We start from the raw sequence: 16,348 nt of genomic DNA on the forward strand, positions 1-16,348 counted from the left end.
TCAGCTTTTCTCTTTCCTTTTCTGTGCTTCTGCTTTTTCTGATATGTTACGTGGTATTAGATCATTTGCCTTGCAAGCTGCCTGGTTTTTTTAATAGGGCATGGGCCAAAAAGGTGACCAAGAGTATGACCGCAGCAGCCTTGTGTACACCAGCCAGAAGAGTAACTTCCACTAACATGGGCACAGGTGACCAGGAAAAGATTGGAGGGGAAAAGAAGTCTCAACTCACTGTTTGTTAGGAAAGCTTTTGTCAAATCTTAAGGCAGTGTGCTAGTATTAAACTTTCCTTAATCATTTACTCTTTCCTGCCAAGATATGAAGCAATTATATTTCAACTAATTTTTCAGAGATTTTCCTTACTTGCTACAAAGTGCTGATAGCCTAAAATAATATTTGCCACAACATATGGAATACCCATAATCAGGACTTTTAAATAGACTTAAAAAATAAACAATCCTTTGTGACAATGCTGCACAAGCCAGCAGGCAGGTCTGCAGGCCCTTGGGTGTTGCTACCATAAGGTGAAGCAGCAGCTTCATAGGTAACGCGTGCAGAAATTGGACTCCTGAGGAGCTCACAGATCCCCAGGGGTGGCAACACCAGTACTGGTGACAGGCAGCCTGCTGGCAGCAATTAAGGGTGACATGAAGGGAACCAAAGAAAGCTCCGCACTTGTTCACCCTCTGAAGTCAAAAAACAGCTTTATACATGTAGGCAGCAATGAGATCCCCTGCACTATTTGAAGTTTATAGTGATCTACCAAAAATGCATTCATAGATTTTTACATAAGAGGTTTGTATAACAGAGAGGTTTATATAACATAATGAAGCAAAGACTTCAACCTATGACTTTTGCATAAGCTATTTCGAGTAGAGGGGATCAAACCATGTGATACGTTTCACAAATTTGTATTACAAAGTAATGATTTTACTAAAATTATGTTAATATAGCGGAGAATTCACTAAAGACTAAATAAAATATAGTTTAATACCTTCAGTTGCTCAACACTGAGCTGTTTTCTGTGGTCTTAAAAAAAAATCAGTAACGTTAGAGATGTCCTAGAGCTCCCTCTGGTCTCCAGAGATGATAAAATGAGTTTGCTTGCAAATACTTTAATCGTGCACAGTCCTTGCCGTGTCGGTAAGCAGAGGAGTGACTGGCAAGGCAAGGAGCACAATGTTAAAATTGCTCTGCTTGCAAAAGCTATCTCCGAACTAGCTCTCACACTGCCTGCATCGACCCTGCCTGACAGCCCAGGCCCATGTGCAGTGCAGCCCCATGCTGCCAGGCAGGGACTGCCAGGCACATCGCTTCTGCATCACAATGGTGATAGCTGGCAGAAAGGTGCTCCGACACCTCCAAAATGGTTATTCAAAAGGCTAAACATTCTTATTCCCCTGTTCACAGGTTTGGGGGCAGCAGCCAGGCTCGGGCTGCCTCATGCCCTGACGCCCAGCCCAGCTCTTCCCACCCACCCCAGATCTGCAGCACCATTTTCCTCTCTCTCTTCTGAAACTGAGTTTTAGACCCATTCCAAGAGTACCGAATTGGGTTATTTGCTCAAGTTGCAGGTTGCTGCCCACTGGGCCCCATGAAAAAAAAAAAAGATTTGGATTCAACATTTATTTTTATTTTATCTCTTATTCCCGGTATTATTCTCAGTAAACCTAAATTTGCACCCAGACCCATCCACATTGAAGAACACGTTCAAACAGAGCTTATAAACCCAGAGCTAATTATCTCCTAATTAGAAGTTGGGATTCCTGGCAGAGGGACAGATGCTGAAACGTTTTTAAACTTGGACGAAACCCAGCATAAAGGTGCCAAAGCTAAAGCAGGAAAGGTTGTGGGGTTTTTTTACCAACACTATTGTTGTGATACGGCTCCTGGGGAGGACACATATGGGGCCGGCTCCCGCGCGGAGAGCTGCTCTCTAAGGGAAAGGTGTTTTGCATGCCTGCTATGGCACTTGTAGTACTTCCCATTTAGAGCCTTTCCCATTGTGTGAGGCTGCTTTTCACCCTGAAGAGGTCTCCAGCCCCACCATGGACATGGGCTCCATGGCTTGAGAGACTAACAGAAGTGTGTTTAGCATTGTCCCCCACAAGGCTGGCCATGGAAATACACAGCTAGTGCAGAAACATGCAGAGACCAGAGGCTCCTCATTGCCTAGCACCTAGCACAATCAAGGGGAAGGAAGATTTCAACTCGGGATCTTCTCCCCCTTATTTTCCACAGAGAGGGAAGGAGATGGATGGAGGAGATGGGAAGAGCAGAGCCGATGCCCAGGGGGAGCTGCTTGCATGCCCACACCTGGGTGATGCACGAACAACCCTGGGTTCAGTTTCAAATGGGAAGAGGCAACTTCCTCATCCGACATGTAAACATTGCTGGTCTGTCCCTATCTGCCTTTCAAAGGCCCTGAGGTTGTGGTTTCTTGTCCCTACAGGTCCCCTGGCAGTCAGTGCTGAGCTTGTCCATTGGTGAGCGGGGAGCTGGGATTTGCTGGAGCGAGCGAGGTGCTGGTGCCAGTGCCACCAGCGTTGGTCCTGCCAGGAACCCTGAGGAACTGCTCTGGGTGCTATGATCACTACTGGGCTAGTCTATGTAGAGGAGAGGCTTGCTGGCAGGGTGGGTTTATGAGCTAGAACCCATGTTTCTTAAAGTATTGGGCTCGCCTAATCACGCTGTTGGCGTAGTAGTTGTCTCTGTCGCACGGGTCTTCCTCATAGACCTGGCGGCTGCCCATTTTTGCATGGTAGGTGCAGATTCCCCCTGGAAAGAGTTAAGAAGGCATTGTTATGCATTATAAGTAAGAAATAGAGATTTAAAGGTAAAAATTCCTAGCAAAAGGTCCATGCATCTCACTAAACCTACAACTGCTTGGGAAATTGCTACTTGTGCATTCTTGTCAAAAAGTGACTGATTTTGCAAAATCCTTATCTCTATAGTGAAGGAACCCATGACTCTCTCCAAATGCAGGTGGGAATGGCATGCTAGTCCCAGAAAAGGGTGTAATCTAAAAAGGCAAGGATGGGAGAGCAAGAAATAACATAGGATGAACAAACCAGCATGCAGGTAACACCGACTACAAGCAAACCTAGATCCCAAGCTTCCTTGACACAATCAACAGCCTGCCACGGTAAGCCTGTTGTGTTGTGGTGCCTCAATTTCTGCCTTCCTCAGTGGCTTTTTATGGCTGGTTTCTACCTTATTTATCCACCTGACAGCCATTTCACTCGTAGGATGAACAGATAAGAGGATAACTTGAGACCTGTTCACATTCACTGAGTGCAATGCCTTTTCCGGGGAATTTAAGGAGCTCTTGGATCTGGCCATTCACCAGTGGTTGCCCAGCTGCTCAACACAGTGGCCTCCTGCGGGTGTTTGTCATTGAAATCAAGGGGCAACCTACCAAGGCTGTGCCTGACACCTTCGCCCAGCCCTGCATGGGATGCTTCCATGTCACTGCAGCGGCTCCCAGGCTGGGCTGGTTTCCCGCTGCTTCCTACTGCAGCAAAGCTGCCAAGGAGCTTGGTTCCCCACCACAGTCTCTATTCTGCAGGCAGAAACATGGAGGCCCTGTGGACAGCACTTTGAGTTGGGAGGTTGCATCTATATTCAGACCTCATGCTGGTCTGCTGTTTTGGGATTGCCTCTTTTAAAGTAAAAAACTTGTTGGTTTTTTTTTTTTTTTTTGTAAGAGATGCTGTAAAATCTGCCAGACTGATGCTCTTTTTCCCTTAGAAGTGACATCAACAAATGCACAGCACCCCCATCACTCAGCGTGTCCCTTTCTGGTATATGGCCCATCACATACCTCTCAGCTGCTGGTCCCAGGTCCAGTTAGGATGTCTTGCCCGTACTTCATTAATTGCAAGAACCAGGATAGTTGAGCACTGATTTATGTGTTCTTCACTATCCCACATTCCGAAAGGCTGGTGTTGCTGCCTGCCAAGCTAGAAAAGTCAAGCAAGAAAATGTAGCTTCCCCCTCTTCTTTGCACTCCCAGGCTGTGACTTATGGAAGTGACCTTACTCAGGATAACACTTAAGCACAACCTTAAATGTAGAGAGAATGCATATAAGTGGTGTCTCGAACACAGAACAGTCATTTACTAAGGTAAAGCCTTGGGATATACACTCCATTACTGTTCCGTTACTCATACTTATCGCCCTGCTGTACCTGCATCAATCCATACTTGTGCCGATCCTGGTCCCAGCCGTTGTCCAGGAGCAGGCCGACGCGGCTCTCCTGCGAGATGATGGCAGCGATGAGCGCTGGGTCCAAGCACAGGTTTCTGGCTACTCTCTTAATCGGGGTCTCATATCTCCTCAGGCGCACAATGTCTGCCTCAGCAGCCCTCTGTACCGAGGGAAGTCCTGCGGCGTAGGAAGAGGCAGACTTACACACCCTCCCGTCCAAAACCCTTGCTTTCTCCCTGAAGAAAAGGCAGCTACACCAAATTGGGTAGTGGTGCTTGAGGAACAAGCACAGCCCTATCGGCTCTGGCTGTGGCCGGGGAGCTGCCGTGCCAGTACATGAGGATGACGAGGGGAAGAGGGCAGCTTCTCAAGAGTTGGGACCATGCATTCGTGGTCCTCTTCTGCTGCCACACCGCTGGAGATGCAGCTTTGGAGTCAGAAAAGTGAAATTTCAAATTGCATTTGAAAAAAGTGAGAGATGTATTACTACTGACCAGCCAAACTGCAGTAACAGCTATGTTGTCAGTCTGTGTATAGAAAGGTGGGGGGTCTTTTTAAGTAATTTTGGAACAGTTTGGAAACAAGCAAGTGGATTCAGAACCACACTTGGACACCTGCAGTCAGGTGTCCAAGGCGCCTACATCTGAGGTACGTGGCAAAACCTCTTACAGTCCCTGGAGGTCTCAGCAGTATGAATCTGACACAGTCAGCTGTGCAGTGACATGGGGCAATAACACAAGGCAAGAAAGAGGGCAACGGGAAGGAGTTACCAAAAATGGGTCACCCAGAAGTAGGATGGCTACAAACCTGGGACCTGCAAAATGTGTGTCTGGCAGGTCACCACTGGCCAGATCAGCCGACATGCCAGTGCTGGGGACCAGGCTCTGCGCATCCTCTCCTTCAAGCTGAGAGGCTCTGGGGTTTTGTGAGGATGCTGATGCTAAAGTCCTGGCTGATGAAAAAGCCATTTTGAGTGAAAAGGGGTTGTGCCATTTCCCTTTGCTTAGAGGCTGAGGACCCTGACTGTGGGACCCGAGGTTTGTCCTCCTGCTTCCCACCAGGTCTGGAGGCTTCACAACACCTGCCATTTTGGGGGAGGAGGTGTTGCTTTCTCCCTTTTGGCTGACTGAATAGCTGCACCGCATTTAATTTGGTGATAATGGAAAGTGAAGCATCTCTCTGTCAGATACAAAGAGGTTAACAAATCAAGCAACGAACGATACCTACCACAGTCCAGGGCTCTTGTGGCTGTACAGGAGATCGTGGGGGTTTGAAGAGCACTTATATCACCATAGCAACTGTAACTCATGGATGGAGCTGAAAAATAAAACGGAGGTCTTTGAACACATAAGATCTCAGAGCAATATCGTACAGTGTGCTGCAAGTGAGTACAAGTCAAGCATGAGGGATTCATCCAGACCTGTAACCCACATCACCTTGTGTTGGCCACTCTTGTATCGTTGCCACTGCTCTCCATCAGTAATGTTATCAAAGAAAGCTAGAGAACAGAAATTTGTTATTTTCTAATTTGATAGGTTGAAGCAAGTGAAACTAATGATAACTTACATGAATAGGCAACTGCCCTGTTAGGTATAAAGGTTGGTTTGGGAGAGGGGAACAACAGCACCTGCATTTATTTCAGAGTGTTTTTCCCATTCAGTGCCCTCCAATGTCTGTGACCCCTCAGATGACAGCTGGTGGTACCCGAGCACCCTGGCTGGGAACGTCTCCTGATCCCTCTGTAACTTGGTGAGGAATTAATTCAGCAGAGTGCTTGCCTCAGCCTGGGCAAATTACCCTGCTTCCTCAGTAACTGAGGAATGAAACAGCTTGCGACATTTGTGAAACCATTTCTGAGTAGGCAGACAGATCAGATAAGGTTAGCTGGGAAAATTAAGAGGACATATGTCTGTGGCTGCCTTTCGGTGTCAGTGCCGTACTCCAGATGTGCTGGTTTAAAGGACGCAGCTAGGCAGCAAGCAGCCTCAAATGGCAGCTGAGGACCTGCAGCCACACAGGGTTTTACCTGTGTGGGGAAAGGGGCCCTCGGGCCTGACCGCACGCCTCCTCTCCACAGTCCCTCTGCAAACTGTTCCCAGGGTGCTTTCGACAGCAAACCAAACCCAAACCCTGGCTCACCAACAAGGGCCGTAAGACCCAGCAAGAGCAGTGTGGGGATCATGGTGATGGCTCTCCTCAGCTGCCCCAGGACACCTGGAAACACAGTGGTTTGCAAAACGTGAAGAAATCAGTGCTGATTTTCAACAGCCCTGTAGTAAAGTTTGCATGCCAAAAGCTCCCACCCTGAGGCCCCGGATGGGGATGGCATTAGCTGAAGACAGGTTGGGGAGCGGAGGCACCCTCTCCGCAGCACGCTTCCCACCTCACCCCCGGCATGGAATGCAGCCACCAGCCTCAGAGAGTGGTGGTGGGAGGAGAAGCAAGTGATGGGAGCCCCATCTGCTCCTTATTTCCTCCTTGTTTGGGGGATACAGGCTTCTCCTGCGGCTGAATGTCTCCTCCATCTCGTGTGCCACTACACCATCACATCGAGACACAAGGGCAGAGCTTGGTGAGCTCAGGAGCAGGGAGGTCCCCGTCGGCAGCCTGGGCCAGCAGGGATTTTTCAGCCCCTGTCGCTTCATATCGCTTGCTCACATGGCCCCTTCTGAACACCCGTAGCATGTCTTTATGATAAGAAGGTATGGTACCTTTGCTTTAATTATATAGGTGTTTGAAATCTAATGTGCTACAGAGTGCACGCATCCTTTGTCTCTCTGTTCAAAAGGCAATGGAATTTTTCCTTGGCTTTAGAAAAATGAGTTTTCAAAAATCAAGCAATATGACCCTCTCTGCTAAAAGCATGCAAGGCAAAGATTTTGCTGGTGAAATAACATTTCTGCATTGATTCCTGTGTGTGATAATGGCAGATAATCACTTCGGTAATAAATGCTTCTGTTGTGCTTATTAATAAAATCCCAAAATGTCATCAGATAGTAGCTATCAACTGGAGGAACCATTGACTGTACTTGCCTTGCTGGTGAGTGCATTTAGACTGAGCATTTTTTATGGCTTACACAGGTTTCTTTTTCCCCAAGAGGGTTTAGAATACAAAACACACCACGAGCCTTGTAGGCAATCACCACACAATGCTATTAACACTTGAAAATGTCTTATTGATTTCAATAATGTGTGACCTTTTCTCTAGTCTGTATTTCTACTGCAAACCAAACTGCATGGATGCACAAACACAAATAGCCCGCTGGTGTCATCGGAAAGACTCCCTTGTCCTGAGTGAGCTTATTCAGGCCAGCAAACACCCCCGGCTGGAGCTGGGTACACGCAGTAGCTCAGTTTGAGCTCTAAGAGTGAGTATGGATCAATATAGCTTGACCCAATACCTATTCATTCAATGGCAAATCCATACGGGGGCCCATCAAAAGCTACAGGCTGTAGCTGTTTCAACATGCAGAAAATTGCCATATTATAAAGTTTTAAGTTATCAGCCTTTTTTTTTTCCCCCCTCCCATCACAAAAATCACCACAGGCCTTAAGTTGAAAGAGCATTACAATCACAATATTGACAAAATGCTAAATCAAAGCAAAATCAAGGCTGCTGGCTCTAAATGGATATTCTATGAGTGAATTCAGACTCACCTGTCTTCAATCAGCCTTCCTCTGAGGCAGGTCAGTTGATGACTTTTATATATATGTGTATGAAAGGGTACCCACCCTACGGGCTTTGGAATGTTAATTCCTACCTAGTGCGATGACATTTGTTTTAAAGTACAATAAGTAATATATATTAAGAGCTTAGAACTCTTATGATTCCTTTCATCCAAAGATTTGCACAAGCAGTGGTTAATAAGACTCGGGACAATTCTGTGAAAGGAAATAAATACTGGTTTTCCTCCATCAATAAGCACATTGATGCACAATAAATGACTTGCAGAAAGCATTGCAGTGAATCAGTGGCAGAGGCCAGGCAAAAATCAAATCCCTGTCTAGTGCTCTCCCTGCTTTATACCTCAGATCAGTCTGGACATATTTCTGAAGGGGTTTTGTCTCATTTCCTCCATGATTTCAGATTGGCAAGCTTTTAGCTGAGTACTGTACTTTCATATGAATTCCAGAAAGGGCAATTAAAGAAAAGCATCTCACTGCTTCATTGCTTGCAGCAAGCCTAATTCAGAGGGTGACTTGAATACTTTGAGAGCAGAGGCAGGGTTTGACTTTCACATTTGGGGAAGCAGGATGCTGCAGCTGAAATGAGGAGGAAGGGAGCTGGTCTCTCCGCAGCTGAAGCCAGTGGGGGCACACAGAGGGGCTCTGAAAGACTTGCACCTTGTGGCTGAGACACTTTTCACATATGTAAAACATGTGAGTCGCTTGGAGAAGCCAAGACAGTCTGGGAGGCCAGTGCCCTTCAGTCCTGTCCCCTTCCCCACATTTTTCTCTTCCCAATAACGGGTAGAAAATCGAGACATCACATGTACAGTGTGGCTTTAAACCTTTCAAAAAGAAATAGTGACTGAAGAAATGCTGGAGGGGAGGAAAGCTAGAAGAAATGAGCTGGGAAAAGGTCAGAGTGCACAGCTTGATGGCAACAAACGCAGTAGATAAATTCATTTGCCTTCTATAGAACAAGATAATATGTATTAGAAAGAGATGCATTCTCTCAAATAGATGAAAACAATTTAGTATTAACGTCCAGTTACCTTTTTATAACAACAGTATCATGTTAGTGATAATAAACTCGTGTTTTTCTGTCACTGAACCTGTGTTCACGCTGATGACTTGGCACCTTATTTTGAAAAGCAGCCTCTGACCTTAGGTAAGATTTCTTTCCTAATGTATTGGCCACTTGCTGATGGTCCTTAAGATGAAGTTTTGAATTTAAATACTGTTTGTTATTGCTATGTATTTTCTCTCCCATTTATTACCCATGTGATCATGGATTTTCTGCGTTTCACAGTACAGTCACATGAATTCTTAATGCCTGCTCTGCATTGTATTGCTCTTTATTTACTCGTTGAATGGTGGATGTTATAAGTACAATTATTTTTATCTGTGCTGCTGTATGCTCTTAGGTCCCAGGTTCCTTGTATTCACACAATTTCCTGTATAAGGCCAAATCTACTATGATTACTATTATACTATTATTACTATTAATTATACAAATAAGGATATTTCTTTAGCAGTATTATGAATGGGACTTTTTCTTGCTAAAAACCTCTTTATCCTCACAAAATTTGCCAACTGCATTTTAGAGTGAATACTGAAAGCAGGCAGCCTCTACGGAAACAAGGTCATGCTCACGTACATTGAATGGGGCAGGGCTCTAAGCCAGTGCACTTGTCCAAGGCACTGCCACATAAAGGGACCTGCAAGATGTGAGAAAACATGATCTTCTGCTCAAAGGTCTTTGTGGGGCTGTAAACCCAGAGCATTGAATTCAGGTGAACCACTACATGGGAGCGGGTTGCACCTGTCACTAGTACAGCACAACTTTTCATGTTTATGCTAGATTTAATTTGGAATATTATGTCAAGGGTCAGATAAGGTCTACCTCTGACAGCCCATAACCCAACAGAAGGGATGCGCACAGCTGTGGTATGATGTTGCTTTCGATAGGCTGGAGAGGGGATGAGTTAGAAGGCATCTTTGTGTATATGACTAATGTAGCTCTTTCTAAATGGCTGGACTTCATAAAGAAGTATCCAGGAATGCACTGATGTCCCTGAAAAATGTTACCTTCTCTCATAACACTACCATGCCTCTTTTGATAATTTTCTTTATTATTCTTGGTATTTTGTTTAGAAGCACAGGTTTTTGGATTCATATATTGCAAGACTCTCATTTAGAAGGACAGCAAATTGCTAGCCCTCATGCTTGGTAGTAGGAAAAATATAAGAAAGCCACGGAAATATGATATTATTAAATTAAAGAAAAAGGACACAAATGTTATAATTAAAAAACCCCAACAACCCTATAATTTTAAACTCCTTTTGTTGTTGTGTAATTTTTAAACATAAAGGATGCCGGTACGTATTCCCCTTGCGCTGGTTTTGGTCAGCACAGTGTGTGATTGGGAGGGAGGGGATAGACAGTCAAGGAAAGAGGAGGAGTTCACTTATCAGAAGGTATCTGCATGTTCTTAAACTTCAGAAGCAGGAAAGCTTCCTGGTATTCACAGGGGCATCCTGGCAATAAGCTGCAGTTGGTGACCGCAGACACGGTTTCCCCATGGTCTTTCGCTGACACTGTTAGTTACACTGAGCTAAAAGGAGTACAGAGTGGACAAAAAACACTACCTGACAGAATAGCATTTTCCACTTGTTTTACATAAGCTAGAAAGGAGCACACCTGAGTTTGAAAGCACACCAAGGTTCAATACCATCAGTTCTTTCCTACTCACAGATTTTCACTTTACATTTTTTTTTTTCCCTCACGCCAAGCGATCTACCAGGGTGAGGTTTTTTTTCTTCATTCCACTTAATGGAGATGTGATCAAAATGGAGCATCATTTTGAAATGCATTATGTATTGCACATGCTATTCTTCTTCAGGTTGCAGACTATAGCACCATGTTTCACTGGGTGGTGAGAATACTATCTAAAATTACCTGGAACAATACCCATACTAATTACCATCTCTGTTGTGAGATTCAACTCTGGTTTCATAACGTCGGCAGGCAGATGCATTTCTCAGGTTGTTCGTTGTGTCTGGGATGTAATTATAGGTAACACCAGGTATTCACAGACTTTATAACTGCTTTATAGGGAAGCTGCCCACAACAGCTGACGCATGTTGGATGCCTACCACTAACTGGCCAGTTAAAGATGCATCTGTAGCATCACCTCAAACAAACCCTCTAGAGCTGTCTTTCCCAACTTTTAAAGGGAGACAGCCGGTTTAAAAATTACATTTCCATACATTTTCTTCTCTACAGCCTGTAAGCAATGATAGCAAAGGTCTTCAAACTTGTAAGACATGAGGCTCTCAGTTTCCACTGTGTTCAGAAGTGAATGGGTGCTGAGGGCCGCCATCTCTTCCTGTGTCTTGCCTTTCTGAAGAATGCAGGTGGGCATTGAAATGACATCCCACTCTGCACAAAGCCTTTCTCTAGCTATCATGTAAAGTAACTAAGACCAGAAGCATTTATGACGGGGGGGGAAAAAGTATTTGCCTTCTGTTCTCTGAAATAAGACTTTGAATTTTACTGTAGGAAACGCGTTGTAGCAAAGAGGTCACTGGACTGGATCTTATGAGACCTCAGTTCACATCCCAGCTTAAAGACAGATCTATCACCTAAAGCAAGTCATTTGAAGTTTGAGCCAGGAGAGGGTTTATGCTCGTAAAGCACGACTCAAAACACTGTCATGCTCCAAAACCGTGTTCCAAGTACTTGGCTGAGATGCACTTCTGTTCCTGTTTGAGTCTAAAGCGGCCCAGATGGAGGAGCTTGGTCCTTACATCCCAAAGTCTGTTTCTGGACTCCATGTTCCAATGCCAAAATCTCTGGGTGAGTGGGAGTTTACAGCGCACACTCACGCATTTGCACACAAAAAGTGGCCGCGACGCCCACTTTGTTTAAACAAGCCGTGGCAGAAGAAAGACCAATCTTAGAAGATAACCTCATGAAGGCAGAAACCTACGCTAACCTCCCTTTTGTGTAAAGCACTTACACCCCTTACCAAGACTGGATGCATGCCTGCTCATTCTTCAGCCTGTCGAGGTTGTGTCACTGCACAGCAGAGAACAAACACCAGAGCCACGGGCGAAGTTGGTGGGAAGACAAAAGAATGGCCCTACAGCCCCTGCAGGGACACAGCTGCATCACCTTCATGTTCCTGAGACTGCCTTAGTGTTTCATATTGAACAGAGAAGGGGGGTGGGGTGGGGAAATCAACGTAACATTTTGTAGTAAGTGCAAAAAAATACACAAAGCACTGGGAATAGGGAGGAGAACCTCATCTCCTCTCACATCCATAAGCTACAAAGTCACTTTTTTCTCTTGATCCCTCTTTCCAGTCCCACAAGCCTGACACTGTGCTACACAAAGCTTCAGAAGCGAGGGTGGAGAAGAATGCCATGCTTGGGTACAACATTTTGTAGTTGCTCACTTTGGCAGCGCCTTCTGGATGCCTTGGATCCTGCCCCGGGGCACCACCCGCTGGAGAGGAAACTGACACACCTAATCCCAAAATCTGGTTTCCAGGAAGAGACTGAAATTAGATACTGGAGCACCTAATTCCTGATGTTCCTAGGTCTTTCAGTAGAGCTAGTCTCATTTTACAAGATCCTCATACAAAATGAGGATAGGACGTTCATGACTCACAGGGATGTCAAACTAACACCCATTAATAATTAACTTTACCCATTAATAATGATAACTATTAAGAGCATTTCTGTGTGCCTGGAATTCATGATACAAAGCACTGAGGACTGTCAACATTTTTGAAACCAAACAGGAAACAATTTCAGACTTTTTTCTAGGGCAGCACCTAACAAAAGAAATGATTAGCTAGGAGGAAGATCAGGAAAGGAATGAATATGCTTTTGTGTATCACAATCACCTGATTTTCATACAACGTCATCTTGGGAAAAGCCAATGGTTACTGGAGATTGCACAGTTTGTGAAGCAGATAAGTTAATTTTTAAACCTTTTTTTATGAGTCACATGTTGAAATCATACCACTAGGCAGATGATGTCTGAACAGGCCATGTTCAAAAAGGCAAAGTATATTAACACAGATTCAACACTGAGCTGACACAGCTACATGGCTCCTGGATCACTGGTGGTTTATTTTAGGCAGCAAAAGCCACGGTTGTAATAGCTAATCCAAAAAAATGTAGCCTTAGAATATGCACCTCATGGGATCTCTAAAAGCAAGTTTCCTTAACTACTCCCTTTCCATCAATGAGCATCAAATATCTCTCAGTGTACATGCACTTAAAATTAATCTACCAAATTTGAACAAGAGTTTTTTGGGTGATGCTTTGGTCTCTTACGTATTACTTCAGCCAGTTTGATGCATTAGCTTAAATTGATGAAGAAGGTATGGGCATGTTCCCTTTTGCAGCATGTGATACAGAATGGTGCTCTCCAGGGGGGATGGATGACAAGGAGCATCTGGTAGACCGGAATGTCTTGGATCACCACAATCGTATTAGACAGGCTTAATACTGAAGGCTCCAAAGCATGATCCAAGAAAAAAGATCAGAGCAGACCTTCAGAGCAGTAATTTGCTCAAATGTTGTGGAACCTATCTATCTATTTATCCTTTAAAACGGGCTCAGGGGCAACACTCCCCTCAGAACAGTTCTAAAATATTCTACTGTAACATCAAATACCCTCCACTTCCAATTCCTAGAGAGGCTTTCCTTAAACTCTGGAGTGTAACCCTCATTCTCAAACTGGCATATACAGCTGTTCTAAAGAGACTGATGGATCAATCCACTACTGACAGAATTTTCCTTTAAAAAAGTGGAATACACAGCTATTGAATATGCGACGAGTACAAAAGCTGTATTATTTCTGCACCAGCTTGTGCTCGTTTGCTTGTGTGTGCGCACGCAAGAGAGAGACAAGATGACAGCATCCCTCACATTGGGTTGAAGACAATTGCTTTACTCTTACATGGAAGATAAAAGGGCTTGTTTTAGAAACCGTACTGTTCAAAGCACAAATTTTCTATAGAAATTCCTGTAGAAAAGTATTCTTTTCAGAATTTCTAGCTGGGAAATAGCACAATGTGGATTACTTGGAACCAAGGACTGGAAAGCATCAATTCACCTTTCGAGTTGGCCTCCCTCAATGACCCTTATTACACTTGCAGGCAATCCAACCTACTAATGGGGTCTGAGAGCAGCTGCTTAGTTGTTGCCCTCTCCAGTTTGTTTCTCATCCCATCTCTTTCAGGGACTAGACTTCTTCACACTTCCCAAATCCCAAAGCTCATCTCAGCACTTAACTTCTAGGTGGATTTCTTGAGCAGACCATCACAAGCATAACGCAGGATCAATCAGCAAAGAGTGCCCAGTCATGTCCAAATAGTCATAGAATCATAGAATCATTTAGGTTGGAAAAGACCTTTAAGATCATCCAGTCCAACCATTAACCTAACATTACCAAGTCCACACTAAACCAATTAAGGGTAGACTAAACCATGTCCCAAAGTGCCACATCTACCCATTTTTTGAACACCTCCAGGGATGGTGACTCCACCACCTCTCTGGGCAGCCTGTTCCAATGCTTGACCACCCTTTCCGTGAAGAAATTTCTCCTAATATCCAATCTAAACCTCCCCTGGCGCAGCTTAAGCCCATTTCCTCTTGTCCTATCGCTAACTACTTGTGAGAAGACACCAACACCCACCGCACTACAGCCTCCTTTCAGGTAGCTGTAGAGAGCGATAAGGTCTCCCCTCAGCCTCCTTTTCTCCAGGCTAAACAACCCCACTTCCCTCAGCCGCTCCTCATAAGGCCTGTGCTCCAGACCCTTCACCAGCTTCGTTGCCCTTCTCTGGACACGCTCCAGCACCTCAATCTTTCTTGTAGTGAGGAGCCCAAAACTGGACACAGTATTCCAGGTGCGGCCTCACCAGCGCCGAGTACTAGCATTAAGAGCCGAACAACACAGATCGTTTGGTTATTATTGTCTCCATGCCTTTCTTTAATGATTACTTCATGCAAGCATCAAGCACAGACTTAAGCACTAATCATTACTAAAGTTACATGCTGAGTTCACGCATAAGCCCTGTAACTTCAAAAGCTATACGTGAACATTTCTCATCTCTTTATTGTATAATACCCTTTCATGGCTAACACATGCCAGACCAGGTACCATTTTGCGATTAGTCTAGGCTCAGGAACCTTATTTAGCCATGTCCTTACATACACGATCTATCTGCTGTAAGCAATTAATCACATGCAACCTGCATCCTTTCTAGATACTGTGTATAATCATCTTATCTATCAGCCATACTGCCACTAGATCATTGTTGATGAAGTTAAGCTTTGTGCTTTTCAAGTCTGTACAGCTGACATTTGAGTTGGTGTGCTCTGTATTGTTAACACTTCTAGCTTGCTGACCCAGGTCTTATTATCATGGACACTTCATTATTTAATCTGCACTGCAAAATCACTGAGCTTTACCATAGAAGAACAGTTTGTTCCTCACTACTCAAAGAAGAAGAATTTTCCAGTTCTTAAAGAATTTTTAAGTTTCAGCCAAAATAAGATTCTTGGATTTGGATTGTTCATCTCAAAGAAATATGCAGATCAAGAATGGAGATCTTACCAAGAGGACCATTCAATGAGTTTTAATCATTCAAGACAGAAAATGCAGAAAGCAGACATGAAAGTAAAGACTTGAAGCAGACAGATCTATGAGGCTGCTACTTCAAAATAAATTTAAACTTCTTAGTACAGTCTCAGTTTCCCCTTTTACTCAAACCACACATTCCTGCAAACTCCTTGTATCGGCACTGGAGTGCATGTGGCCATATTACAAGCCAGATTAAAAAAAAAGGTCCAACTGAAGATTAACCTAGAAAAAAATCAGCAGCTCTAAGTGACATGAAACCACAGACTCTGACTAGGATTTGCATTGAGTTTGTAATGGGGCTATTCACACATGGAACTGAATAACCTCTAACAACACACCGTGCTGGAATCCTGACAAGCCCACGTGTTTCCACACAGCACGCAACTACGTTAGACATGATTTTATATTTCCACAGACTATTCAACATAATGAGGACTCAGAGATGAGTCCTGCTAAGGCACTCTTAAAAATACTGTTGGAACATTGGTTTCCTAAATTAAATTTAATGCAACTGGATTGGAGAAGAAGAAGAAAAAGAAGAGCACTTCCCAGTGCATTTAGAGAGCTTGTGCATTAAAAAAGGAGATCAACTTGAAGCAAGTCTACCTTATGCTTCTAGTAGATTAACAGGCAGCTGTGTACATCTTAAGCTGATTGCCTTCTCAAAGTGATGCTGTACTGTTAGACAGAACTGCATGTACTTCCCTAGAAATCTAGAAAGAACATGTGACTTTCTGATGGACCTTATTAAAATTAAAAAAACACCCCACAGCACCTAGACCACCTTATTTGGAAGGATGCAAAAGCCAACA

General features: G+C 44.3%; 1 protein-coding gene across 3 annotated transcripts; it reads right to left on the reverse strand.

The window, feature by feature from the left end:
- Window positions 1-2,161: 2,161 nt before the first annotated feature.
- LOC104026372 (lysozyme g) lies at window positions 2,162-6,419 on the reverse strand. 3 transcript variants are annotated; one of them, XM_009486747.2, is made up of 5 exons: window positions 6,345-6,419; window positions 5,433-5,522; window positions 4,186-4,382; window positions 3,821-3,959; window positions 2,162-2,775 (listed from the first exon to the last, which is right to left on the reverse strand). In XM_009486747.2, exons 1-5 carry the CDS (start codon window positions 6,385-6,387, stop codon window positions 2,645-2,647), a joined length of 600 nt encoding a protein of 199 aa, XP_009485022.1. In that variant the 5' UTR covers window positions 6,388-6,419; the 3' UTR covers window positions 2,162-2,644. The 3 variants fall into 3 exon arrangements, with proteins under 3 accessions (XP_009485022.1, XP_075569994.1, XP_075570002.1); XM_075713879.1 differs by having other exon boundaries at window positions 6,232-6,383; XM_075713887.1 differs by lacking the exon at window positions 6,345-6,419 and adding an exon at window positions 5,642-5,956.
- Window positions 6,420-16,348: the final 9,929 nt, after the last annotated feature.

The sequence above is a fragment of the Pelecanus crispus genome, chromosome 1 (genome assembly GCF_030463565.1).
Source record: "Pelecanus crispus isolate bPelCri1 chromosome 1, bPelCri1.pri, whole genome shotgun sequence".
Lineage (NCBI taxonomy): Eukaryota > Metazoa > Chordata > Aves > Pelecaniformes > Pelecanidae > Pelecanus > Pelecanus crispus.